Source organism: Zalophus californianus, chromosome X (assembly GCF_009762305.2).
Source record: "Zalophus californianus isolate mZalCal1 chromosome X, mZalCal1.pri.v2, whole genome shotgun sequence".
Classification (NCBI taxonomy): domain Eukaryota; kingdom Metazoa; phylum Chordata; class Mammalia; order Carnivora; family Otariidae; genus Zalophus; species Zalophus californianus.
This window is the reverse complement of record NC_045612.1, coordinates 88,444,042-88,471,787: the sequence shown is the minus strand read 5'-3', so window position 1 is coordinate 88,471,787 and position 27,746 is coordinate 88,444,042. Positions and strand designations below refer to the sequence as shown.

The 27,746-nt window shown below is 53.3% G+C and overlaps 1 protein-coding gene across 5 annotated transcripts in view; it reads left to right on the top strand.

The window, feature by feature from the left end:
- RBM10 (RNA binding motif protein 10) overlaps positions 1–25,126 on the top strand; it is a 29,477-nt gene extending 4,351 nt beyond the window's left edge. For 2 of the 5 annotated variants that reach the window (XM_027607326.1, XM_027607329.2), the window contains exons 3-24: positions 9,988–10,171; positions 11,615–11,845; positions 13,719–13,788; positions 15,659–15,732; positions 17,109–17,195; positions 19,364–19,424; positions 19,549–19,725; positions 20,105–20,265; positions 20,451–20,548; positions 20,635–20,722; positions 21,335–21,521; positions 21,639–21,781; positions 21,880–21,997; positions 22,098–22,189; positions 22,279–22,443; positions 23,367–23,516; positions 23,631–23,696; positions 23,787–23,975; positions 24,058–24,132; positions 24,392–24,498; positions 24,575–24,704; positions 24,801–25,126. In XM_027607326.1, the coding sequence (XP_027463127.1) occupies positions 9,988–10,171; positions 11,615–11,845; positions 13,719–13,788; positions 15,659–15,732; positions 17,109–17,195; positions 19,364–19,424; positions 19,549–19,725; positions 20,105–20,265; positions 20,451–20,548; positions 20,635–20,722; positions 21,335–21,521; positions 21,639–21,781; positions 21,880–21,997; positions 22,098–22,189; positions 22,279–22,443; positions 23,367–23,516; positions 23,631–23,696; positions 23,787–23,975; positions 24,058–24,132; positions 24,392–24,498; positions 24,575–24,704; positions 24,801–24,926 (2,779 nt within the window). In that variant the 3' untranslated portion in view covers positions 24,927–25,126. The remainder of the gene's footprint in view (positions 1–9,987; positions 10,172–11,614; positions 11,846–13,718; positions 13,789–15,658; positions 15,733–17,108; positions 17,196–19,363; positions 19,425–19,548; positions 19,726–20,104; positions 20,266–20,450; positions 20,549–20,634; positions 20,723–21,334; positions 21,522–21,638; positions 21,782–21,879; positions 21,998–22,097; positions 22,190–22,278; positions 22,444–23,366; positions 23,517–23,630; positions 23,697–23,786; positions 23,976–24,057; positions 24,133–24,391; positions 24,499–24,574; positions 24,705–24,800) is intronic. The other 3 variants (XM_027607327.1, XM_027607331.1, XM_027607330.1) reach the window with 3 other exon arrangements.
- Positions 25,127–27,746: the final 2,620 nt, after the last annotated feature.

Below are 27,746 nucleotides of genomic sequence, written 5' to 3'. Positions count from 1 at the left end.
ATATAGTAGGCAGTTTTCCCAGTACCTTTTAAATAGTCCATTCTCTCTTTATTGATTTGTAGAACGTCATCTCATTTCAAGTTCCCTCATGTACGTGGATCTGTCTTGAGTAATCTGATTTGTTTCATTGGTCTAGTTGCTTAATTCTCATGCCAGAACCTTACTGGTTTTGTTGTTATGGCTTTATTAGAATCTCTTAGCTCCCACTTTGCTCTCTTATTTATCAAAGTTGATTTTAGCCATTTGTGGGACTTCTATAAAAAATGTATCAAGTCCCTCAAAAACAGTCAAGAATTTTGATTAAGATTGCATCAAATTTATATATTAATTGGGGGGGGAACTGTCATCTTTGTTAATTGGTGATCTCATCCAAGGCCTGTATGGAGAATATTTTAAAATTCGTTTAAAGGACATACAAGGTGCTCCTGGGTGGCTCAGTCGGTTAAGCATCTGCCTTCGGCTCGGGTCATGATCTCAGGGTCCTGGGATCGAGCCCCATGTTGGGCTCCCTGCTCATCGGGGAGTCTGCTTCTCCCTCTCCCTCTGCCTCCCCCTGCCCTGGCTCATGCTTTTCTCTCACTCTCTCAAATAAATAAATAAAAATCTTAAAAAAAATAAAATAAATCTATGGGGTGTCTTTGTGGCTCAGTCAGTTAAGCATCTGACTCTTGATCTCAGCTCAGGTCTCGATCTCAGGGTCGTGCGTTCAAGCCCTACTTTAAAGTGAATGAATGAATGAGTGACATTCAAATCTGAATAAATGAAAATAGAAGTCTTGTGTAATTCCTAGGTGCTTCAATAGTTTTCATTGACGTCTTATTTTCTTTTACATTTCCCAAGCTTGTGTTTGCTGGGGTAGAGGAAAGCTGCTGATTTTTTTCTAAGTTATCTTACCCCTGCTGTACTCTCTTGTTATTTCTGATTATTCATTGTTGATTCTGATAGTCTTTCTAAGTAATTGATCGTGCTGTATGCAAATCAATTCTGTCACTTCTTTTCCCTCACTTATAACGTTGTCTAGGACTTTAGTACCATATTAAATAGTGTCAGTGATACTGGGTACACAAAATAAGATTCATTTTGGCAGGTTGTAACAGAAAATCTGAAGAATAATGGCTTAAACAATGTAGTTTATTTTCTTTTTTTTTTAAGATTTTATTTATTTATTAGAAAGAGAGCACGAGAGGGAAGAGGGTCAGAGGGAGAAGCAGACTCCCCGCTGAGCAGGGAGCCCGACGCGGGACTCGATCCCGGGACTCCAGGATCATGACCTGAGCCGAAGGCAGTCGCTTAACCAACTGAGCCACCCAGGCGCCCTGTAGTTTATTTTCTTTCTCATAAAGGACATCTGCAGATAGATGAGACACTTCTGTCTCATAAAGGACATCTGCAAGACATTAGCAGTCAGTCCCGGCCTGATAGGCAGCCCCGTCTGCTTAGCCATCAAATTGGATGTGTGCTGTAGGCTGTTAGAATGTAGCCTTTCATAAACCAAGGAAATTCTCTAATCTTAGTTTGTCAAGATTGATCAGAAATGAGAATCGGTGGCACCGGGGTGGCTCAGTCAGTTAAGCATCCGACTCTTGATTTCGGCTCAGGTCATGATCTTAGGGTCCTGGGATCAAGTCCCGCATCGGGTCTGCACTCAGCGCGGAGTCGGCCTGAGATTCTCTCTCTCCCTCTCCCCACCGTGCTCGCTCTCTCTCTCAAATAAATAAATCTTAAAAAAAAAAAAAAATTAGGTGTGCTTGGGTGGCTCAGTTGGCTAAATGTCTGCCTTCGGTTCAGGTCATGATCCCAGGGTCCTGGGATCAAGCCTCGCATCGGGCTCTCTGCTCGGCAGAGGGCCTGCTTCTCCCTCTCCCGCTGCCTGCCATTCCCCCTGCTCTTGTGCTCTATCTCTGTCAAATAAAATCTTTAAAAAAAAATAATCAGTGTTGAGTTTAATGAACATTAAAAAAAAAAAAGAAATGAGAATCGAACTTCGTAATTACATGCTTTTTTCCTCCTTTTGTCCATCAGTTTCACAAATCACATTAAATTATATCCTTGCCGTTGTTGAGATATACCTTCCTTGATCATGGTGTGTATGTTTATAACTTCTTATTTTGAAAAAAATTTCCAGTTTTCAGAAAAGTTGCAAGTACAGTAAACTCCTGTGTATCTTCTCCCCAGAACCACTAACTGTAAACATTTGACCACATTTATTTTACTTACCTATATGCCTCGCCATCCCCTTCTTCCCCATCCCTCTCTCTATATAGAGACGCAGATATATATCTACGTATATACATATATATATAGGCAACTTTTTTTTCCTGTATCATTTCAGTTAGTGACTGACATGACCCTTAAGCATGACAGAACGTATGTCCTAAGAGCAAGGACTCTCTCTTTTGTAACCATAGTACACTTCTGAATATCAGGAAATTGAACATTGTTAACAGTACTTTTATCTTCTAAAAAGTCCGTATTTGGATGTCATCCCTTGTCCTTTATGGCATTGGTTCCCTAATCTAGGATCCTGTCCAGGATCACACACTACACTGCACGGAGCTACTTTGCATTTTTGGTTTCCTTTACTCAGGAGCAGTTACTAAGTCTTTCTGTTTCATCCATGGCCTCAGTATGTTTTAAGAGCACAGGTCCTTGGCTTTGTAGATGCTTCTGAATTTGAGTTTTCCTAATGCTTATTCATGCATTGTTGGCAGAAAAATTATTTAATATGTATGTTTTTAAAACACTGTTACATTTGATTAGGTGCTGTATTATTTAGGATATTTGCATCTGTGTCCCTCAGTAAAGTGGTCTTAACGATTTCCTTTTCTAGTATCCATCTGACACTGAGTCACCATAGCCTCATGGCATGATTTGGGCAGCTTTTGCCATTTCTCTCTTTATTGGAGAAACTTGTATAAAAATTATCTGTCCCTTGAAAGCTTGTTAAAACTGAGCTTCGAAAGGGCCTGGGTTTGTAATCATTTTGTCTCGTTCTTCTGCCAGTTTTGGCAGTTTATGTTTTTCAGAAATATATTCATTTTGCAGAGGTCCTCATATATTAGGATTCAGTCCAGCTTTGTGGAAATGTATTATGAACAGGGTCTGTCTTTGGAAGGTATTTCATCAAAGTGCTCTGTGGCCAATGAAAAGTGTCCTTTACAAATGTCTGTTTGTAAAAGATCTGTTCTCTTCCCAGGTTTAAATAGCAAGAGTTCAGGATGCAAATTTATTTAGTTTAGGGGCACCTGGGTGGCTCGGGTAAGTGGCCAACTCTTGGTCTCAGCTCAGGTCATGATCTTGGCGTCCTGGAATCAAGGCCCTCCTCAGACTCCATGCTCAGCAGGGAGTCTGCTTGAGGATTCTCTCTTCCTCTCCCTCTGCTCCTCCCCCCTGCTCATATGTGCTTGTGCTCTCTCTCTCTCTCTCTCAAGTAAATAAATAAATCTTTAAAAAAATTATTTGGTTTAGATGCTGAGTGTCAGAGTTCAGAATTTCATCTGAACATTTATCAGCTGTTCGGTTCTTAAATTCTGAGGACTAGAGTTCACCTATTGAGGGATAACTGTGGTAAGCAAATACATATTGCTCATATCAGAAACCTTAAGGGGGGGCGCCTGGGTGGCTCAGTCGGTTAAGCATCTGACTATTTCGGCTCAGGTTATGATCTCAGGGTCATGAGATTGAGGTTTGTGTCGGGCTCTGTGCCACGCATGGAGCCTGCTTAAGATTCTCTCTCTTCGTCTCCTCCTCCCCCCTCCCCTTCTCTAACAAACAAACAAAACAAAACAAAAAAAAAACCCTTAAAAATATGTCACTCATACCAGCCACTTCTTGTCCAGGCATTTATCATAAAGAAATAATTTGGGTTCCAAGCCAAGCTCACAAGGACAAGGACTTCATTTTATTCACAGCAATTGTCTCCAGCACCTAGAACAGTACTTGACACATAGCAAATGTTACATTAATATTTGTTGAATGAATAAATGAATGAACAATTATGAAAAATTGGAAACCAACCAGATGTCTAGAAACATTTTATTTTCCCCATTTGTTAATTATCTTTGAGCTTTATGGTGTTTTTCCAGTATTTTATTATGAAATTTCAAACATACTGCAAAGTTGAAAGAATTTTACAGTGAATACCTCTTTACCCATCCACTGGACTCTACCATTAACATTTTACCATGCTTGCTTTATGACATGTTTATTTGTTTATGGTATTTTTTAACCCGTTTTTAAGTTTTTACAAAGCCAGATTTATCAGGCTTTTTTTTTTTAATGCCTTCAGGGTTTCGTCTTGCTTCGAAAGGCCTTCCCCCTTCTTGGGGTGATTCATTTTTTTCTTATGTTTTCTTTCTGATGTCTTTTACAGTTTCTATTCAGGGATTTCAATTTTTGATTCATCTAGAATTTACTTGGTATAAGAAGTGAGGTAGAGAAACAACTTTTATTTTCTTAAACTTTTTCAGTGAAGAACCAGAAAGTAAATATTTTTGACACTGCAGACCACGCCGTCTCTGTCACAACTACTCAGCTAAAAGCAGCCCCAGACAATATGTAAATGAATGGGTATAGCTGTGTTCAAGAAAACTTTATTTAGGTGACTGGATTGGGTCCACTGGCTGTAGTTTGCTGATCTCTGGGCCAGACCGTTATTGCAACCTGGTGTTTATTGACTAATCCATTCTCACCCTGTTCATTTGAGTTGCAACCTCTGGGTTACTCTAAATTTCCATGTGTGTTATTGTGTAGTGTGGACTCCGTTCGGTTTCACTGATCTGTCCATTTGTGTTTCAATTGTTCCACCTTTATATGTAATATGTTTTAATATTTGGTGAGGTTCTTCCCCTCCCCCCCCATTAGACTTTTCTTTTTTAAACAGAATTTTCCTGACTCTTCTAAATTGTTTCTTGTCCTTTGCTGTTATAAACAGTGCTGTTGAATGATGCCTTTGTACGTGTGCAAGTATACTAGTATATTAAATTTCCAGGAAAACTGGGGGTCAGGGTAGATTTTTAGTTCTACCAGCTATTGCCAGATTCCCCTCCACAAGGGACTGTTTCCATTTTCACTCCTACCAGCACTACGAAAATGCCTCTTTCCCATACAGCCTTACCAACAGTGTCTTGTCAAATATTTGGACTTTTACAGATCTGTTGTGTTAGAAATGTTCTATCACAAAGCTTCCTTACAGAAGAATTCCAAATAATATATGTAGATACTCCACATTCCAGGAGGTAGAGTTTAATTCTCCTCCTCCTGAGTGTGGGCTAATCTTAGTGACTCACTTCTAAAGAACAGAGTGTAGAAAGGGAAAAAGAGAAACTATAGTGGAGAAACCTGGCAGACCCCACCAAAACCACACGGTCAGGGTCAGCATTGGCAGTGATAAGTCACGTTGATATCATGGGCCCCCTTATACAGTGTGATCAGCAGGGCAAGTCACCTCTCTTGTATTCTCCCCCAAAATACCATAACCTCCATAACTTCTAGTCTAATCACAAAAACACAACGGACAAACCCAAGTTGAGGTACATTCTGCAAAATAGCTGACTAGTGCTCTTGAAAACTGTCAAAGTCATTAAAAAAAGAAAAAGGCAAGACTAAGAAACCTTCACAGGCCAGAGGAGACTAAGGGTGCATGATGACTAAAAGCAATGTGGCATCCTGGATTCGGTCCTGGAACTGAAAGTGGATGGTAGTGGGAAAATGGTGCACCTGGGTGGCTCAGTCATTAAGCGTCTGCCTTTGGCTCAGGTCATGATCCCAGAGTCCTGAGATTGAGCCCCGCATCAGGCTCCCTGCTCAGCGGGAAGCCTGCTTCTCCCTCTCCCACCTCCCCCCCACTTGTGTTCCCTCTCTCGCTGTCTCTCTCTCTCTCTCTCTGTCAAGTAAACAAATAAAATCCTAAAAAAAAAAAAGTAGTGGGAAAATGGGTGAAATCCTAATAAAGTGTAGAGTTTAATTAACTTCTTAGTTTTGACAAATGTGCTGTGGTTACATTTGTCCCCTGTTAACATTAGGGGAAGCCGGGTGAAGGGTATACGAGAATTATGTTATTTTCGAACTTTTCTATAAATCTAAAATTATTTCAAAACAAGTTTGACTTCATCAAGATTAGAATCCTAAGAACATCAAAGGACATGGTTCAAGAGAGTGAAAAGACAACCCACGGAATGGGAAAAGGTATTTGCAAATCATATATCTAATAAGGGATTAGCACCCAGAATAGAAAAACAACTCCTACAGCAGCACAGGAAAACCCAATTCAGAAATGGGCAAAAGACTCGAATAGACGTTTCTCCAGAAAAGACACACAAGTGGCCGATAAGCACAGGAAGAGATGCGGAATGACAAGTGTTGGTGAGGATGTGAAGAGATGGGAACCATGGTGCATTGGCGATGGGAATGTAAACGGTGCAGCTGCTGTGGGACACTGTCCAGGGGCTCCTCAAAAAAATAAATCTACAACTACCGTGTGGTCCAGCAGTTACACTCCTGGGTATTTACCCAAAGGACTTGAAAGCAGGGAGCCAAACAGATATTTGTACACCAGTGTTCGTAGCAGCATTAGTCACGACACCCAAAACAGCCAGTAGGTGGAAATACACTTGATCTTAGCCAAAAGGCCGAGAACCGATCAGTAGGTGGAAACAGTGCAGGTGTCCTTCAGCAGATGCATGGCCAAACAAAGTGCTGTATGCTGTACCTACATACACGTGCGGCCATAGCAAAGGAAGTTCTGACTTATGCTACGACAGAGGTGGACCTTGAAAACATGATGCTAAGTGAAAGAAGCCAGACACAAAGGAACAAATTACTATATGATTCCACTTACACGGGGTACCGAGAACAGGCAGATCCATAGAGACTGAAAGTAGAAGGGCCGGGGGGGAGGGAGTTAATGTTCAGTGAGTAGGGAGTTTCTGTTTGGGATGATGAAAAAAAGTTTCCGGAAACAGCCGGTTATGGTTGCTCAACATCGTGAGTATATTTTGTGGTAAATTTTGTGAGATCTCTATTTTACCACAATAAAAATGACTAAAAATACACAAAGAATAAATTGTAGACGTTTATTTTTAAATGGCCTGTCCAGGGGCGCCTGGGTGGCTCAGTTGGTTAAGCGACTGCCTTCGGCTCGGGTCATGATCCTGGAGTCCTGGGATCGAGTCCCACATCGGGCTCCCTGCTCAGTAGGGAGTCCACTTCTCCCTCTGACCCTCTACCCTCTCGTGCTCTCTATCTCTCATTCTCTCTCTCAAATAAATAAATAAAATCTTAAAAAAATAAATAAGTGGCCTGTCCAGGGTAGTTTTAATTGTCATCCTTCGTTATGAGACAGAGCATCTTTTTAAATTTAAATTTCTTGTATTTCTTTCCTGTGAATTCTGTTCCTCTTCCTCTTCCCATGCTTTTTCCCAGTTAGTTTGTCCTGACTGGGGCTCATGATGGTTTTTTTCTTTTCCAAGCAGAAATGTTTTATTTTTATATAGTTAACTTTAATAATCTTTTCTTCTGTGGCTTCTGGATTTGGGTCATAGTTTTCCCCCATTTCAAGATTATCAAGAAATCATCTCGTGTTTTCTTCTACTTTTATGGTTTCAGTTCTTCTATTAAATCTTTGACCCGTTTTATTTATTTTTTTTTTTTAAGATTTTATTTATTTGACAGAGAGAGACACAGCAAGAGAGGGAACAGAAGCAGGGGGAGTGGGAGAGGGAGAAGCAGGCTCCCCGCCGAGCAGGGAGCCCAATGCGGCGCTTGATCCCAGGACCCTGGGATCATGACCTGAGCTGAAGGCAGATGCCCAACAACTGAGCCACCCAGGTGCCCCAACCCGTTTTATTTTTATTATTATTTTTTACTATCAGACCGTGCATTTTATTTTTTTTTCATATTTTCCTGATTGTTTTATTTTTATTTTTTAGGAGATTTATTTATTTATTTAACAGAGACAGCACACGCACATGCAGGTAGGGGGAGGGGCAGAGGGAGAGAATCTCAAGCCAACTCCCCGCTGAGTGTGGAGCCCATCGTGGGGCTCAGTCCCAGGACCCTGAGGTCATGACGAGCTAAAATCCAGAGTCAGCCACGTAACCAACTGAGCCACCCAGGTGCCCCGATTGGTTTATTTAAAAAATTTTTTTTTCCTTATGAGAGGTGTGCTCTTCAAACCCCACCCCCTATTTCTCCCATCCCTTCCACCCACCTCCCTCTGGTGACCATCAGTTCTCTATAGTTAAGAGTCTGTTTCTTGGGGCGCCTGGGGGGCTCAGGCGCTAAGCGTCTGCCTTCGGCTCAGGTCATGGTCCCAGGGTCCTGGGATCGAGCCCCGCGTCGGGCTCCCTGCTCGGCGGGAAGCCTGCTTCTCCCTCTCTTGCTCCCCCTGCTCGTGTTCCCTCTCGCTGTGTGTGACTCTGTCAAATAAATAAAATCTTTAAAAATAAATAAAAATTTTAAAAAAAGAGTCTGTTTCTTGGTTTGCCTCCCTCTTTTTGTTTTCCCTTTGTTCATTTGTTCTGTTTCTTAAATTGCACATAGGAGTGAAATCATGCGGTATTTGTCTCTCTCTGACTGATTTATTTCGCTTAGCATCGTACTCTCTAGCTCCATCCATGTTGTCTCAAATCTTTGACCCATTTTTAAACGTATCGTGGTTTATATGTGTGAAGTATAGTCATAAGATCTTGGCGCTTGTCTAGGTATTTAACCTTTTTGCTTCAGTCATACTTGGGATCTTCCCATTTCTAAACGACGCCTCTCTGAATAGAGGCACCGTATCTATTTCTGCATGTTGCTTTTGTCCCCAGCATCCTTACTGACTTATTGGTTGTAATCATTTTTCATTTGATTCTCTTAGGCTTTGCAGGCATATCGTCATACCATTTACAAACAATGGTAATTTTACCTTCTCGTGTCCAGCTTTTAACCTCTTTTCTTCATGCTCTTGGTTCAGCTAGCACCGTAGAACAACGGTCGTAGTGGTGTTGATACTAGACATTCTAACAGTGTTGTTCCTGACCAGGATTGGGACCCTGCCCGCAGTAGTCTACTGTGGTGTCAGTTTTGTCTTATTTTAAGTAAACATGTATCGGTTGCTTTTAGAATACTTTTTAAGTCATTATTTCATCAAACAAAATTATCGGGCACCCACTGAGCACCAGGTACTGAGCTTAGTTTTGGGGAGTAGGGCAGTGGACCCTCTGGATGTGGTCCCCTCTTTTCCAGAACTCACAGTTTAGTCCTTTTCTAAATCATCAGAAAAATGCACGTGAGGGGCGCCTGGCCGGCCCAGTCAGTGGAGCATGCAGCTCTTGATCTCGGGCTTATAATTTCAAGCCCCACGTTGGATGTAGAGATTACTTAAAAAATAAAACCTTAAAGAAAAAGAAACGTACATGTGAAATCAACTTGGAGATAATTATTTTACGGTAATCGCAGTAGGAGAAATTTTTAAAAAAACAGCCACCAGGGCCGGCAGGGTGATGGCGAAGCAGGGGGGCAGGGTAGCACAGCGCCCAGTGAGGCAGAGGGAGAGAGGGCGGTAGGGACCTCTGCCCGCAGACCCCGCAGACCTGGCAGGACCTTCGTGAGCGTTTTGGTGTTTTATCTTGAGAATGAGGGGGAGCCGTTGAGGGGAGCGCAGTGGTTGGGCTTGGTTGGCTTTGCCTTATGGAATACTCGCTCCCGTCGGGGCGTAGCGAATGAGCTGGGAGAGGCGTGGTGGGGGTGCGACCAGCCCTGACACCACATCTGAGGGCCTCCTGAAGGAAGACAGGCACGGGCCGGGGAGGTGGCAGAGGGAAGGAGAAGTGCATTGGATTTTTGAGGGGTGGGGACGAGCTCACCTCATGGAGTCCGGATTTAGGGAACCCCGTCGTGAGTGGGATCTGGGGGCCCGAGGGAGCGAGTGGGCGGGAGCCCGCCCTCGCCTCTTGCACCTTGCAGGAAGGACTGCCCTCTGACCCCTCCCCGTTCTGCCCTCAGAGGTGGTCGTGGGGACAGGACTGGCCGCTATGGAGCCACTGACCGTTCGCAGGATGACGGTGGGGAGAACCGCAGCCGAGACCACGACTACCGGGACATGGACTACCGCTCATACCCCCGCGAGTACGGTAGCCAGGAGGGCAAGCATGACTACGACGACTCGTCCGAGGAGCAGAGTGCAGAGGTGAGGGCCGGGGAGGGCAGAGTCCTGCGGGGCCTCAGCTTGTAGCACCACGTGCAGGTAGCTCTCGGCTCCCATGCCTTCGGACTGCGCTCGGTGGCTTTGCCTCACCTGGAGGGTCTGTTCCCGCTTCCCTCTGTGAGGGCCCCTCTCCCCTCTGTGAGGGCTCCTCTCCCGAGTTGGGGCTCCCTGACTTCCACATGCTTGGCTCTATACTTCTGAGGGCCCCTGGCCATCACCTCTCTCCCTTCTTCCCTTTTTTAATTGGGGTCCATGGTTCACTGCAAGCCCTTCACTGCCTGCTCCCAGCCAGTTTGGGGCCCTTGAGGAGCCTCTTGCATGGGACCCAGCATGTGTGGTTGGGAGGGCAGTGGGGGGACTGGATATCACCCAGCAGAGTAGCCCTGGGACGCCAACCATGGGCATTCGCAGGGGCAGCAGAACCCCTCTAAGGAAGGGAAAGACCCTTCTAGGGCCTCTTGTTTGAGCTCAGGGGTAGCCAGTTCCACATTGCATAGTTAGCCCTAACCTGAGGAAGGCAGGCATGATGTTCACCCTCTGAGGAGGGTAGTCAGGGCCCAGGTCCAAGTAAGCAGGCAGGTCTCTTATCCAGCAGGGTGGGAAGGGTACTTTTGCAACCCAGCCCCCCGGGGACAGAGTGTGGGCGTTTAAGCTTCCCCACTGGCAGCTGTGATCTGTACCTGGATGTCTCCAGGGCACCAGGGGGCCCTGGGTGGACCCGTTGGGAAGGGTGCGAGCGGAGCACTGAGTTATCTGGTCCTCCTGAGGGCAGAAGGGCTGTGGACCCTGGCCTGGCCTGGCCTGCTTAGGCCTGGCAGGATGGCTTGGGCAACACGCAAGAACTCAGCCACCGCACCCTGTTAGGGGGAAGGCTAGTGGTGACAGAGGACTGGCCAGGCGGCGGAGAATCAGGGCCTGGGGGCAGTGCTGAGGCCCTCACACGTTTGCAGGCCCCTGCTGACTGGCTCTGGATGAGACACTAAGCTACTCCTAGAACCCTGGCCCAAGCTGGAAATCATAAGGCATGAGGAAGAGTTGTGCGCATACTAGCTGAGCTGTAAGGGAGGAGGAGGAGGCAACAGAGGGCAGGATGCAGCGCGCTGACCCCAGACCTGGGGAGGTTTAGGCAGTGTCTGGTCACCTGTCTGGGGGGGGGGGTTCCCCCCCCCCACCGTAATACTGCCACCGGCCTCTCCCCGCTCCCACCAAGGCAGCCCCCAAAAGACCTCCGGGGACAGTTTCCCACCCCAGAAGGCTTGCAGTCCAGGGCCGACCCCTTTTGTCTGCCCTGAGCCTTTAGCCGGAGCCCGCCCGCCCACCCCTGGCTTTCAGAGCCTGCCTGCCTCAGAGAGCCAGCGGCCAGCCCCTAGGCCCACCCCAGACTGACTGCCCGTCTGGTGTCTCCCGTCTCATTCTGTCGGCCAGGATTCCTACGAGGCCTCCCCGGGCTCCGAGACTCAGCGTAGGCGGCGGCGGCGGCACAGGCACAGCCCCACTGGGCCGCCAGGCTTCCCCCGAGACGGCGACTATCGGGACCAGGACTATCGGACCGAGCAAGGGGAGGAGGAGGAGGAGGAGGAGGAGGAGGAGGAGGAGGAGAAGGCCAGTAACATCGTCATGCTGAGGATGCTGCCACAGGCAGCCACTGAGGATGACGTACGTGCCCCCCCCCATGGCCCCGGGCAGGCGGCAGAGCAGGAGGCCAGGCTGGGTCTCCTCCAGGGCCCTCAGCTTCTCCCTCAGCCCGACCTCAGCACCTTTTCTCCCTTTTCTCCCCCAGCACTGATCCGTCCTCTGGGCAGGCCCTTGTACTCTCCCGGTCTGGAAGGGAGGCTTGTCCGACAGGCTGCCTTGGCCAAGGGGCTGTGGTGGTGGGTGTGGGAGGGAACAGAGCATTCCTCCAGAACATTCCACTGGTCATCCATCCATTCTGCGTATGTTGACTGAGGGCCAGATGCTCACCGGGCCCAGAGCCGGGTATTCCTGGTGGCAGAGATGACGCGGGGCCCTGCCGCCCTGGGGATGGGGAGGGTCCCCATGGGATTTTTCTGAGGTTTTATCCACATTCTTTCCCCATACCCTCAACCCCTGCCCTCCTTTGTCAGCAGTGTCAAATATGAGTGGCCTAGCCACAGAGTTCTGCGTTCTTTGCCTTCCTTCGCCGCTACTGACAGCCTTCCCACCCCGTGCTCCGTGACATTCCCTTCCATATTCCTCCCTTTTCTTCTGTTCCCTTCTCATAGAGGCTTCCCCTAATGAGCCCCAGTAAAACCCCAGAGGGCCACTAGAATAGCCTCCTCCCTAGCCTCCCCGAGTCTCCTCTCTGCCCCCTCCCCTGAATTCTCTGCCCAGCTCTTCTCTGAAATCTACCGGCTACCCGTTTTGTCGCAGAGAATATCCCACCTTTGTATTTGGGAGTTTCTCAAGGCTGGCCCAGCTGCTGTGTTCAGGGTTAGACGGTAGCTCCGTGCTGACATGTGCTAAGGATTGAGCACAGGGTGGGCCACAGGCCAGGTCTCATTTAATCCTCACAGCCACCCTGCGGGGAAGGTACTCTGTGTTTCCATCCTACGGATGAGGAAGCCAGGCCCCCAGCAGTGAAGCAGCTTGCCCCAGGTCCCACAGCCAGTGAGTGGCAGGCCAGTGAGTGGCAGGCCAGTGAGTGGCAGGCCAGTGAGTGGCAGAGTGGAGCTGGGGTTTGGCCCTGGGCGGCTGGATTCCAGAGCCCACATCCTTGCTGCTTCCTGAGCCGTCCCTGAGTGTTTGCAGTCCTAACGAGCTCCCCTGTGTTTCTTTTCATCCTCAAGCACGTGTGTGTGTGTGTGTCTGTGTGTCTGTGTGTGTGAGAGAGAGAGAGCTTTTTCACCTGATGAGGAAACTGGGGCCCAGAGGCAATAAGATTGCCGCCCGAGAATGCCCAGCACATGCTCCCAGGCTTCTGCAAGAAGCACCACTGGCCTAGAGACCCTGCCTCACCTGGTCCGAACCCCAAATCGCCTCTGCAGCTTCCCTCTGGCTTCACCCAGGAAGCTTTCCACACCCTGGGACCACACCTTTTGGTGTGGGGCACACGGCCGGGCTCTGCTCAGACCCCAGTCCTTCCCGTTTTGGTATTCACGTCACAGGTCTCTTGGGGCAAGCCCCAGCTCTCCTCACTGCCACTGCACCAAGCCTGTTGACAGACACGCGCACCCACCCCCCACCCCCCACCCCCCGCAGGCCATTCTTGAGCTGCTGGCTTGGCTCACTCTCTCATTGCTCTCCGCCTCTGAGGGTCACCACGCTGCCAGCACCCCCCGCCCCCGCCTTGCACCATGCCCCTTTCATTTCACTCACTCTCTGCAAGTCTGGGGCCGAGTGCTGAGACCCAGTGCTGTTGCGGGCCCAGGGCCGTGGCCACTTGGGGAGAAGCCCCGAGAGAGTGAGAGGAGGCGGTGTGTGCACATCACCGGCAGCTCCTCAGGGTCCTGGAGGCCTCCGGTGGCCCCCCGCATGCTGAGCCTGCCCCCATCCGTATCTCCCCGTACAGATCCGGGGCCAGCTGCAGTCCCACGGAGTGCAAGCACGAGAGGTCCGGCTGATGCGGAACAAATCCTCAGGTGAGCTTTTGTTCCCAGTGCCCCCCTTCCACTGGCCAGCCGCAGCCTCCAGTCTCCCTCCTGCTTCTGCCTTCTCCCTCACCCTCCCTGCCCTGCCTTCCTGCCACAGCTGGGAATGGGCAGCTTGGGGTGCCCTCTCTTCTTCTCTTCCCCTCAACCCATCCTCCTCACAGCTCTGGGGCTGTCGGGGAGGGGGGGCAGTACTGAGCTGAGTGCTCCCCGGGGGCAGGGCCAGGGCCAGGCTCCAGGGCACCTCCTCTTTGGGACTCTTTAAGTAACTGAGGTGGTAACCCCCTCCCCATATACTCCCTTCCCTCTCCCTTCTTCTCCTTCCCCTGCCCCTCAGTCTCCCCCACGTTTTTCTGGTAACAGCCTGTGACCAGAAAGTAGGTCTGACACAGTCCCACCCACATGTCCCAAGAGGGGAGGCAGGGGATGGCTCTTACCCAAGGGTGCATCCCAAGGAGCAGCCAGGATTTCTGGCTTCACTTGTTCCCTCCCTCCCTCTTGCAGGCTGCTTGGAGCTGGCCTGAGGTTAGCAGGGTGGAGGGGTGGGAGTTGTCTCTGCAGGACCTCTGGCCCAGGCTCCCCAAGGCAGGCACAGTGGGGCTTCACTGCCTGGGCTTCTCTCTCCATCTCTCAGTCTCTCTCCTCCCCACACCTCCATCTTTCTCTCTCTCTCTCTCTCTCTCTCTCTCCTCCTCCTCCTCCTCTTCCTCTCTTCCTCCTTCTCTCCCTCTCCCTTTCCTTCTCCCTGCCCCTCTTTTCCTCTCTGTCTCTCTCTTCTTCCCTCTCTCCCTCCCTCCCCCACCCCAGATCATACCATTTCATCTTCCTGTGCATCCTAACAGTTACTCTTATGGAGATCAAGCATGCCCCCCCCCCCCAAGTCCTGCCATGTCTAAGCCCTCCCTGTGTGTATCTCCAGAAGAGGAGCTGCTCTCCTGCAGCCTCAAGCCCTGGGTCCCTTTCCCACCCCTGGCCAGGCCTTGAGTCTCTCTTGGTAGCATGTAGGTCTTGCTCTGCTTCAGCCCAGCCAAACCACACACTGACAGGGTTCTGGTCTCTCTCTGTCTCCATAAGGTGGTATCCTAGGTGTGGCCCCTTCTGGCACTTCTCCCAGGCACCCACTGATTCTTTAAGGTCTGCCTGGCCAACCCTGGCCCCCATTCTCCTGCTATCTAGGAGGACTTGCACTGTGGGTGGCTGTAATCTTCCTAGCTTGGCCCTGAGGCGGCTCCCTGGTAAGGCCCCCGCCCCTGCACTGTGCTGAGGCTGAGGTGACATTGTGTCCCGGACTCCCCCTGGTTTCCTGATGGGCCTGGAGCCTTCCCAGCCTCACCAAGGAGCCTGGCCCAGGTTCTTTTTTGCTTCTTTGATGAAACACCTGTCATAGGACCCCTCCTGGGCACCGGCCTCGTGCTGGGCCCCACCCTTTGGTTATCTGTTCTGGCCCATGTGGAGTCAACAGCCTGCCCATCTGCCCTCCTTCCTTCTCTGAGACAGATCTCTACTCGTACCCTTGCCCTCGCCCTCCCACCTCCTTCTCTCCGTCTCCGTCACCCCAGGCAGGTCTGCCTGAGCCCCTCTCTCTTTCTTCCCAGCTGGCGTGTGTGTATCTCCCCCTCCCCCTCCCACCTCCGTGCCCCGTCCCTCTTCCCTACTCCTCCCAGCCATCTACCTTGCCTCCCACCCCCTGGTCTTTCTCTCTCTGATTACTTCTCTCTCTCCCTTTCTTCTTTTCTCCTCTCCCCCTTTCCCTCTGCCCCCCCACCCCCGGTCCTCTCCCCTCGGGTCCCACCCCCGGGAACGCCGTGTGTCCAAAGCTGTTGACTAACCCACTGCGTCTGTATCTGAATGCTGTCTCCAGGTCAGAGCCGGGGCTTCGCCTTCGTCGAGTTTAGTCACTTGCAGGACGCTACACGATGGATGGAAGCCAATCAGGTTGCTTTGCCGCACTTGAACCCCCCCCCAAACAAATACTACTTTGTAATCGAGCGCTCCCCATCGCCTGATTCTTATGGACACAGTTCCCTGCCCTGTGGCCCTGTGTCCCATCCCCCCCGCCCCCTCTCTCTCCCCCTTCCTGACCCTCACTATCTCCTCTTCCCATCTCTTGCTACCCACTGGGCTTCCCATCAAGAACCCACACTCACCACTGGCCCCTTCCCACCACCGGGCACTAGCTCTGCCCCTCCACCTCCCAGCTGAGCTTTTGGAGAAAGGGCTGCCAGGGGGGAGGTTTTCTTCCACGGAGGCTCCCACTCCTTGGGGACCACCCTGCTCCGGGGTTAGGCAGAGCCAGGATTTCGTTCCACTCTCCGGCATCACTGGAAGTCTAGCCACTGGGGAACTTAGCTGTTGGCACACTAACTAGCAAGTCCCGTTTTGCCATCTCTCTCCCTGCATGTGAGTTCGGCCTTTTGACTTCCCCGTGCGAGAGGCCAGCACCGCTCTGTTGATCTAAAGTACCAGTCAAATGCGACAGAACTCACTTCAGATGCCCCAGCCCTCCCCCTGCACCTACCCCCCCAACAGGAGTCACCGCTTGGCCACTCCACTGGGGGCAGGCCTGCCTTCTCAGCCAAAGGGTCATGCTGTCAGGAAGGGAAGGGAGCCTGCTCCCCCGCCTGGCACAGTCTTCCCCACCCAGCAGCTTTGGGACCTTCAGAGACCCAAAGACCTGCTCTGCTCACCTGCCCAGAGCCTGGCTCACTGGTGTGGGGCACAGGAGGAAGGGTCAGATGTGGTGGAAGCAGGGGCTCAGCAGGGCGGCCCTGGGGCCATCTCTGCCCTAATGCTGGGGGGCCCAGGACCCAGCCAGCCCTGGGAAGACAGCCTCACAGCAGGAACTTCCATCTTTTAAATATGGCTCTTTCTTTTTCCCCTTCTCCAGCACTAGCGCGCGTGCGCTCTCTCTCTCTTTCTCTCCCCTCCTCTCCCTCCCCTCCCTGTCCCCCTCATCCCGAGTGTAGCCTGTGTAGTGCTGGCCCTGGGTGTGGCCTGGCAGTGTCAGGGCCGAGTGGGGGGTTTTCCCCACTGTCCGGCAAGCGTCGGTCAGCCGAGCACTGTGTGCCTGGTGGCGTGTGTTCACGTGTGCGTGCGCGTGCCCGGAAAGGCAGCAAACAGCTGCGCCCAAGGGCTGTGGCGCTTTCCCTCCCTCCTTCCCTTCCTTCTTCCCTCGTCCGTTCTCCGACCTCCCTCCGTTCCCTGTCCCTCATCCATCCAGCTGAAGGGCTCGCTCACTCTCTTCTCCTGTGCTGAAACGGTGCGTGGGGCACCGCTGCCTGGGCCTCACTGCGCTCTGCTTTTTCCCGCAGCACTCCCTCAACATCCTGGGCCAGAAGGTGTCCATGCACTACAGCGACCCCAAGCCCAAGATCAATGAGGACTGGCTGTGTAATAAGGTACAGGGGCGGTGGGCAGCGGTTGCCGTGGATAGAGGCGGCAGCGGCGGTGGCGTCTGTCGCCCTGGGGCCTCTGAGTGGCATAGGTGTCGAGGACCAGCTCAGCTCAAGGGGCCACCGTCCCTTGCCTCCTGCCCACCCACCCATGTATACTGGGCTGTCTCACTCAGCGCCAGGCTCTGCCCTCAGGAGGCGCAGTCCAGCCCGAAGTCCCAGCGGGCTTTCCACAAGTACTTACATAAGCGACTGACTAGTGACAGTGGAGGCACGCTGTGGTGTGTCAATGTCGGATGTGGACTTCCGAGCTGGGCTGGCTGGAATTAGAGCCTCCCACATCCTCCTTGGTCTCTGCCTCACTTTCCTCAGCTCCAAAACGCGAATAGCGATGACCCCTCTCCCCCAAGGTGGTCGGGAGGATTCCCATGTGGCGCTGAGAGGGTAACCGTTGGAACAACGTCTGGCCCACGGTTAGCTCCCTTTGATGTCCGCCTGTTCCCCCAAAGGAAAGCACAGGCTGCTCTGGGAGCCTGTGTCGGGTGGCCCAACCTTGACGGCCGCTCTGGCAAAGCCATGTCCACCTGAGGCTGAGGCCACAAGCTGTAGGATCTTGCCGTCATAGTCCCTACGAGGAAGCTGAGGCTCAAAGGGGGTGCCCCCGTGGGTTAGCCTTGCGCCATGACTTGCTCCCGATCACAGGGGCCGTGGATGGTACCCTGCGTTCAGGTCCCCTGTGGGGCCAGCCTCCGAAGCGGCCCGGAGGCAGCCTTGCGACTCCACAGCCCCACCTTCCACAGCCAGCTGGCAGTCCTGAGACCGAAGGGGGACACTGAGAGCCGGCCGAGCCCCCGACCCTCCCCACAGGAAGAATCCTGCCTCCTGAGGGGAGTGGCACCTGTTTGTTTTAAAAGAGAAAGTGTTATCAGGAGACGGGTGTCCAGTGTCTCTGCAGGGGTAGGGACGAAGGGACAGTGGCACTTTGTCCCTCCTGTATTTCCAGATACTCCTCAAAACCAGGGAATTCTCTCCTTTACCCTCCTTTAATTCCCCGCATCCTGTTGGCCGCCAGGTCCTGTCGCTTCCGTCACAAAAATGCTCTCCCTCGCGATTCCCACTGCCCAGACCAGCCGTCACCCTCTCCCTCAGCCACCGCAGACCTCTCTTCTGCTGTGCTGGTCCCTTGCCTCTTTCTCTCGCCCTCTCACTTGTAACATTCCTCGAAACCGCCTCTAACCACGTTCTTCCATCTCTGCTTAGAAACCCGGCCCTCACCACTGAGCTTGAGCGTGACCACCCTCCATAATCTGGTGTCACCTGCCCTCTCCAGCTCCCACTTCTGCCCGTCCTCACCCTCCCTACACCAGCTACAGAAAATCTCTTGTTCCCTTTGCTAACAGTAGCTTCCCAGCAAAACCAGACCAAACCAAAGCAAACTTCTAGGCCTCCCAGACCAAACATCCCACCAACTGTCCCCAGCTGAGCGAGCCATGCCCCGCTTGGACCGTTGCCCTCCCTGAGTCCCCGCAGATGAACGTGCCGCCCACTCCCCCGTGCTACATCTGCTCCCTGCTGCTAGGCTGCGAGGGTGGCCGAGGCCACATCCTGGGCATACGGGGCAGAGCCTGGCACAGGAGCGATGGCGCGGTCCCTGACCACGGAACAGACATAGAAATGTAGAACCTCCAGAGATAGAAAAGCTGGGGGTTCCTGGAGGCTGCCATGACCAAGGCTGGTTTCTCAAGAACACCAACCCAGTCCTCGAGATAAAGGAAGGATGGGAATCTGGCCAGAGAGGGGCTGCTGGCTTTCAGGGGTGGAAACATTGAAGGTTTCTGAAGAGGGAAGCGCGTTTTAGGAAGAGGAACCTGCTGAAGGGACAAGAAGGGGGGCAGTCCTGGCAGTGGGTACCTCAGAGGAGGTGGCACTTGTCACAGGGGTGGGGGAGTTGTTGATGCCTGAGTTGAGGAGGTGGCACTGAGAACAAACTTGAGACCACATGAAGGGAAGAGTCACAGACTGGGAATGACAGCCAGAGCCCCCTGCCACCCCTGACCCTGGGACCTTCCTTCCTGGGGCGTGGCGGGGTTCCCTGGGGGATCTCTGGATCCCACTTTGGAGGGTTCCACAAGAAAGCCCCACCCCACCCTGACGGCCTGGCCTGTGCCTCGCAGTGCGGTGTCCAGAACTTCAAACGCCGTGAGAAGTGCTTCAAATGTGGTGTGCCCAAGTCAGGTGAGGCCCTCCTACCCCCCCCCCCCCCCCGCCTCCGGGACATTGGTGGAAGGGGGAAGGACGGTGACGGGCCTTGGAGCTGCCTGCCCTTTGACGCCAGCCTGTCTTCCGCTGCCCCTGACAGAGGCAGAGCAGAAGTTGCCCCTGGGCGCGAGGCTGGACCAGCAGACGCTGCCGCTGGGCGGGCGGGAGCTAAGCCAGGGCCTGCTCCCCCTGCCACAGCCCTACCAGGCCCAGGGTGTGCTGGCCTCCCAAGCTCTGTCACAGGGCTCGGAGCCAAGCTCGGAGAACGCCAATGACAGTGAGTCCGTTGTTCCTTCCTTTCTCCCTGCCCTAGGGTGTCTGGGCTGGGCTCTCCAAGGCCAGAGAGGTGGCGGTGACCAGGACTTAATCCTCCCAGGGTCTCTGCCTGGTCGGGGGACAGACGTGATGTAGGGAGAGCAGGGGAGGAACATTGCCCGACTGGACTTTGGGGGTGTGTTGGGAAGGTTCTCAGCAGGTGAGCGACTGAGCTGGGACTTGGACTGACAAGCAAAGTTTGTCCAGGAGGAAGAGGTGAGAGGAAGCAGCAGGTGCAAAAGACATGGAGGCCAGAGGAGAGGGGTAGTGGGCAGCCACCAGAGGGTAGGACTGGAGCAGAGTATCAGGGGTGCCCCCTAATGCTGGGCCCCTTCCCGCAGCCATCATTTTGCGCAACCTGAACCCACACAGCACCATGGACTCCATCCTGGGGGCCCTGGCACCCTACGCGGTGCTGTCTTCCTCCAATGTTCGTGTCATCAAGGACAAGCAGACCCAACTGAACCGTGGCTTCGCCTTTATCCAGCTCTCCACCATCGTGGTGAGGGCGGCACAGGGGGGGGCCGGGCAGCCAGGGTCCCGGCCCCCGGGGCGGGGAGGAGGGACTCTGACCCCAGCCACCCCCCCTCCCCCAACCGCGGCTCCAAGCCTGGCAACGGGGCAATGGAGCCGGGGACCTCCCCGGGCCTGACCCTTCTGCCCCTGCCTCCCCTCCTCCCCCTCCAGGAGGCAGCCCAGCTACTGCAGATCCTGCAGGCCCTGCACCCGCCGCTCACCATCGACGGCAAGACCATCAACGTTGAGTTTGCCAAGGGTTCTAAGAGGTCAGGACCCCACCTGTGTCCCTTCCCAGCTGGCCCCCCAGCCTGGGGCTTCTCATCTCACCCCTCGTCTCTGACACCCTCCCCAGGGACATGGCCTCCAACGAAGGCAGTCGCATCAATGCTGCCTCTGTGGCCAGCACTGCTATTGCCGCGGCCCAGTGGGCCATCTCACAGGTACTCAAAGACTCCCCTCTGCCCCAGCATCCCCACACCGGGGCCACAGTCTCGACCCTCCCGTGCCCTCTCTGCAACCAGGAGGGCTGGCTTGCTGTCTGGCTTTCCGTGGACCCCAAACCCTCACAGTGGCTGCTGCAGGCTTTGGGGGCCTCGCCGCAGCTCCCTTCCCAGTCACCTCCCAGGCTTTCAACTTCAACACCATCATGGCTGCTTTTCGCTTCTATTTGGTGGTTATTTTATCATCCTGAATTGTTACAACTTTTTTAATAAAACGGAATTTATAAGTGGCTGAAAGAAAATTGGGAGATGAGAATAAAGAAGGGGAGGACGGTGTCTTCCTTGACCTGACACCCAGCGCTTGAACTACTACACACACGTACCAGTGTCAGCCCTGGGAGCCTTTTGGCACAGCTCTTCGGTCGATTCTTGTTTTTGCTGCTGCCCTGCCCTGCTGTGGCCGGGCGGCCCTCACACTTCAGCTCTCTCAGGCCTGCATGCTTTCTGTCAGTAGACAGACACTAGCCTCACCTGTGGGCAGATGCTTCTTAGCAGGTTCCCCTCCCCCTGCGCCCCTTCCTCTGCTAATAAGCCCCTCCCACTGCCCCTCAGGCCTCCCAGGGTGGGGAGGGTGCCTGGGCCACCCCCGAGGAGCCACCGGTCGACTACAGCTACTACCAACAGGATGAGGGCTATGGCAGCAGCCAGGGCACAGAGTCCTCCCTCTATGCCCATGGCTACCTCAAGGGCACCAAGGGCCCCGGCATCACTGGAACCAAAGGGGATCCATCTGGAGCAGGTGAGCCCCAGCATCTGTCCCTGAGCCTGTGGCGGGGGGGGGGGGGGCTGGCAGGCGTGGTGTCCTGGGCCCCATCATTCACAGGCATTCTCCTTTCCTCCCTGTCCCTTATTACAGGTGCAGAGGCCTCCCTGGATCCTGGGGCAGATCCTGTATCACTGCAGGCTTTCTCCCGCGCCCAGCCTGGTGCCGCCCCTGGCATCTACCAGCAGTCAGCGGCTGAAGCAAGCGGCAGCCAGGGTGCCGCTGCCAACAGCCAGGTGAGGGAGCTTGGGGGATCCTGGGGGCGGGGGGGCGGGCCACACAGGGAGCATCGGCAGACACTGAGCCCCGTTCCCCTGTCCGGCCCTTTGACCAGCCATACACCATCATGTCACCCGCTGTGCTCAAATCCGAGCTCCAGAGCCCTACCCATCCCAGCGCTGCCCTACCACCGGCCACCAGCCCCACCGCCCAGGAATCCTACAGCCAGTACCGTGAGTAGCCATGGCCTGCGGGTGGGGTGGGGGGCGGGGCAGGGAGCTCCCTAACAAAGCAGAGAGGAGTGTGACCCCCCTCCTTTCTCGCCCCCCCCAGCTGTTCCTGACGTCTCCACCTACCAGTATGATGAGACATCTGGCTACTACTATGACCCCCAGACTGGCCTCTACTATGACCCCAACTCCCAGGTGATAGGGTGGCCCAGGGAACGGGTGGGGTCTGTAGTTCCCCTTCTTGAGGTCTCCCCTCATGCTCCCCTCTCTTGCTCCTCTCCCAGTATTACTACAATGCTCAGAGCCAGCAGTACCTCTACTGGGACGGGGAAAGGCGGACCTACGTTCCAGCCCTGGAGCAGTCAGCCGACGGGCATAAAGAGACAGGGGCCCCCTCGAAGGAGGGTAAAGAGAAGAAGGAGAAGCACAAGACCAAGACAGCCCAACAGGTGAACACTGGGGGTCCAGCAGTCACTGGCTGGCTGTTTGGTGTCTTCCAATGAATGTATTACTCTTGAAGCCTCTACTGCTGAGGGAGGGGAGCAGATGTGCGCATGGCAGTGACTGTGCTCCAGAGAGACCAGGCTCTGGCCCAGCTCTGCTCCTTGATGCATGATGTTGAGCCAGGGCCAGTCTCCTTAGTACATGGTAGGGTGGCCCACCTCCCTGAGTGGCCAGTGCCATCCATGCAAGTGAGCCCAGTCAGCTTTCCTGTGCCCTACCCTCCGCCGGCGGGAACCCTCCCGTTGCTGCTTGTGTGCCCGAAGGCAGGCTAGCCCTGCCTGTGGAAACGAGGGGGCACACAGACCTCCTTTGGGCCCCAGAACCCCACTTGTGGGTATGTGTCCAGGTCTGTCTACCCCAGAGAACTTACTATGGGCCCATCAGGGTGTGGAAAATGGCCGTTGCCACATCTGGTGGGAGTGGGCAGTTGGAGGGAACTTCAGTGTCTTTCTGTGGAGGAAGGGTATGACAGTCTGGGTGCAGCACTTAGAAGCAAGAACTAAGTGTTCCCTTGGCAACCTGGTAAATTCTAAAAGCGGTGTTGTGCCTGGAGGGGTGGGAGGGCAGAATATGGAATGTGGCATAGTATCACACGTAGAGGTTCGAGAAAGCCGTCATCTGCACCGTAAAATGATAAGATGGAAGCACCCAGAGAGCAGAGTCGTGGGCATGCCTGTGAAGAGGACAGGCACAGCCCAAGAGGGCTTGGCAAGGGGCACTGATGACAGAATGACGAGAAATGGGGACTTCCTTCGCCACCTCCTCACCGCCTGCTGGAGGCTGCAGGGCAGGAAGGGGCAGTGGACGGAGCTGGCGGTCCCAGCTCCTGGAGGGTCCCTGAGAGCCTCACCCCCACCCTTACCCCTAGATTGCCAAGGACATGGAACGCTGGGCCCGCAGCCTCAACAAGCAAAAAGAAAACTTCAAAAACAGCTTCCAGCCCATCAGCGCCTTGCGCGACGACGAGAGGCGGGAGTCAGCCACCGCAGACGCTGGCTACGCCATCCTTGAGAAGAAAGTGTGTGGCGGCCACCCCTCCATCCCCCCCCCATCCCCACCTCGCCATCTCTGCCGTCCGTCTGTGCAGTCCCTGAATGTGTGTGTGTGTGTGTGTGTGTCCCCCACACCCCAGGGAGCACTAGCCGAGAGACAGCACACCAGCATGGACCTCCCAAAACTGGCCAGCGATGACCGCCCGGTGAGTGGCCCAGGCAGGAGGAGCCGTGGAGGGGTGGGGGCTCCAATCCAGCCAGGCCTGACCTCCCTCCCGCACCCTCCTGTTCTCTAGAGTCCCCCTCGGGGCCTGGTGGCAGCCTACAGCGGGGAGAGCGACAGTGAGGAGGAGCAGGAACGAGGGGGTCCCGAACGGGAGGAGAAGCTCACGGACTGGCAGAAGCTGGCCTGTCTGCTCTGTCGGCGCCAGTTCCCCAGCAAGGAGGCGCTCATCCGCCACCAGCAGCTCTCTGGACTACACAAGGTGACTGAGGGAGGATTGGCAGGGAGCGCCGGCCCGGCCCGGCCCCGCCCCTTCACGCCGCCTCTTGTCTGTCCCCTTGCAGCAAAACCTTGAGATTCACCGGCGAGCCCACCTGTCAGAAAACGAGCTTGAAGCACTGGAGAAGAACGACATGGAGGTGAGACCCATTCCTGGACTCCATCCCCTCTGCCCCTTGCCAAGTGCCTATCCCCTCGGGCAGCTGGTGCTCAAGTCCCTCGGCAGGTGTAGCCTGCTGCTCGCACCCATGATATCCTGCCCACAGGGACCTCAGTCAGACCTGTTAGCCAAACCCAGCTCCCCCATTCTTACACACATACACATACACACACACACACACACACACACACACACACACACACACCCCCACACACACACACACACACACGTGTTTTCAGCAAATGAAGTACCGGGACCGTGCAGCTGAACGCAGAGAGAAGTACGGCATCCCTGAGCCACCAGAGCCCAAGAGGAGGAAGTATGGGGGCATGTCCGCAGCTTCTGTGTAAGTGCCCGGGGCCAAGGGGAGGGGCCTGGGGCCGGCAGGCCAGTCACTCACACTGTCTCACTGGCCCCTGCAGGGACTTTGAGCAGCCCACGCGGGATGGGCTGGGCAGTGACAACATCGGCAGCCGCATGCTTCAGGCCATGGGCTGGAAAGAGGGTAGTGGCCTGGGCCGCAAGAAGCAGGGCATTGTGACGCCCATTGAGGTGAGTCTCCTGTGATCCCATCCGCATCCTCCAACATCCTCTCTCTGCTGCACCCCCATCCCGCAGCCGACCTGACAGCTTGCCTCTCTCACGTAGGCCCAGACACGGGTGCGGGGTTCCGGCTTGGGTGCCCGAGGCAGCTCCTATGGGGTCACTTCAACCGAGTCCTACAAGGAGACACTGCACAAGACAATGGTGACCCGCTTCAACGAGGCCCAGTGAGCAGCTGCAAGAGCTGCTGCTACATATGTTGGGTCCAGCAGGGGAGGGTGAAGTGTGGGTGGTCTGAGTGGGGCCCTGCACCTGTCTACCAGCCCACTCCCCATCCAGAGAGGCCCTGACCAAGTCAGACTTTGAGTTGGTGACTTTTGTTGGCAAACTGGGCTGGGATCATGCTCTTTTTTTTGTAATAAAAGTTGAAAAGTCCATAGCCTGCATGTCTCTCTCTCATGCACCAGTGTGGTTTGTGGCCCACACGCAGGGACATAAACACAGGTGGACGAGGGGCCTCATCAGGCCAAGGTAGGTGGCAGTGGTAGCATTCATGGCGTCTGGTGCATGGGGGCTACCGGCTTGGGATGAAGGTGGGGGTTATAACAGGAAGTTCTGGCCTGTGCCCCGACCCACAAGATCCTGGTCACGGCCCCCTGGCCATTGTCAAGTCCAGCAGGTCTCCATATACCAGGAAATCCCACACCAGTAGGACACCATCGGGCTTGAAGTCCCCTTGAGTCAGAGCCAGCACTGGGAACTTGCCACCCAGCAGCTGCACCCACTGTACAATCGCAGGGCTAAACCTAAACCACACTTGGCCCTCCCTGGGGCTGGGGACTGCCCAAGGGCATCTCCCAATTGGACAACAGTGGGCAGTCTGGCCCCAGTCACCCCTCTGCCCTCACTGGGCAGATGACCTCAGAGGGGTGGAGCTAGAGAGGCTCAGCCTGCCAATCCCAGGTCAGAGATGCCCCATCAGGACCAGTTGGGCCCACACTTATTCCCATCCTCTCCACGACTGTTAGCACAGGACCCACCCTTCTGGTCACTGCCGACCAGTCTGCACCCTGTGATTCCCAAGTATGTGTGTGCTCTCAGCACAGGTTTGGGTGCAGTGGAACATGAAGCTGAGGCTGCCCTCCCCCGGCTGGCCCTGAAGGTTTGGGCGGGAAATGGGGCCAGGAACCGCCCCGGCCCCAAACAGAGGCTTGTGAGGTGAGAAGGTGAAAGGGGAGGTGCTAAGGGAAAAGCAGTGGGCACAAAGCCCCTCCCCCACTTATTGGCCTGCATTGTGACACCTCCCTGCACCAGCTGTAGGAGGCAAGGTGAGAAAGAAGGGGCCCCCAGAGGTGATATGGTGGTGATTCGGGGTGGGGGTGTTGCCCAGGGACAGAGGAGGGTGGTGTGGGAGAGGGGAGAGGAACAGGAAATAGGAATAGAAGGAGGCCACCTGTAAGAACCTGTCTCAGGTTGGGTGGGTTTTAGCCTGGAGGCGCCTATATGTTCCCTTCCCGCTTCCCACCCCCCAGGGCTCTCAGAATCCCACAGCAAGGAACCCTTATATATGGTTGGAAGTAGTAAATGGTGCAGCCACTGTGGAAAACTGGTTGTTTCATATAAAAGTAAACATATACTTACCCCATGACCCAACAATTTAATTCTTAGATATTTACCCCCAAATAAATGCAAACACGCCAACAAAAAGACCTGTTGTTACACGTACATGGAAAGCAGCAGCTATGTTCACAGTAGCCAAAAACTAGGAACCCAAACATACAACAAGAGGAGAATGGATAAATTACGGTCTATTCATACAATGGACTACAACTCAGCAATAAAGAAGAACAAAATACTGATATAAACATCAACATGAATGAATCTCACAAACATGAGTGAAAAAAGACACAAAAGAGTACACACTCTATAATTCCATTTATGTGAAGTTCTCAGTCAAAACATGTTGGTGGGGCACCTGGCTGGCATGCAGCTCAGTAGAGCATGCGACTCTTGATCTCAAAGTTGTGTAAGTTTGAGCCCCGAGTTGGCTGTAGAGATTAAAGTCTTTAAAAAAAAAAAAAAAAAAAAAACATTTTGGTGATAGAGCAGAGTGGAGGTGGGGAGGGTGTCTTTCACTGGAAAGGGTTGCAAGGTAGCTTTCTGGAATAATGAATAAGTTCTAGATCTTGACTGGGGTTACTGGCCACATGGGTGTATATGTAGGTAAAAATTCAAGCTGTACAATTAAAATCTGAAGTTGTGCCAGGTACTAGAAAAGAATAAAAGATGTCTATTTTATGAAGCTAGTGTAATCTCTATCCCTGAAACAGGTAAGATAATACAAGAAAATCTTGCCCCACACCTGGTTCCTAATGGAGTATTTCCCATGTCGGTTGATGACAACTCCATCCTCCCAGGTGCTCAGGCTAATGACCTGGGGGGTCAGCCAGGACTCCTCTCTACTTTTCATGTCCTCTGTGTGATCTCTTGGCAAATCCTGGCGTCTTTTCCTGCAAAATCAGCCCAAAATTAAATCTTTCCTCACCCCTTCCACTTTTACCATCTTAGTCTGATCCTCTCTCATCGCTTCTGGAGTCTTGCAGTGGCCTTTCTGCTCCCATCTTTCCCCTTACAGTTTGTTCTCTCTCCACCCAGAGCAGCCAGCTGGTTTACACTGAAACATAATTTATATAATGTGACACCTCCGCTTAAAATCCTTTCACGGCTCCCCACGGATCTTAGAACAAAACCCAAACATCTCAGCCTGGCTTACAATACCCTCCTTGACCCGGCCTCGGAGCTCATCACCAGTGTTCTCCCTTCCGCACTCCTCTCTGACTACACAGATCTCTGCACTCTTCCTCAGACAGGAACTTACAACCTCAAGGCTTTGCACCCGATGATCCCTCTGTCCGGAATGCTTTTCCCCATGTGCAGTCTCCTTCATATGTTCTTTGCTGTGTTCCCAGTGCTCTGCACTTAGTGGGCACCCAAGAAATCCTTTTCAAATGAATAAATTTGGAGGTTGTTGACAGGATAGAGGATATAGAA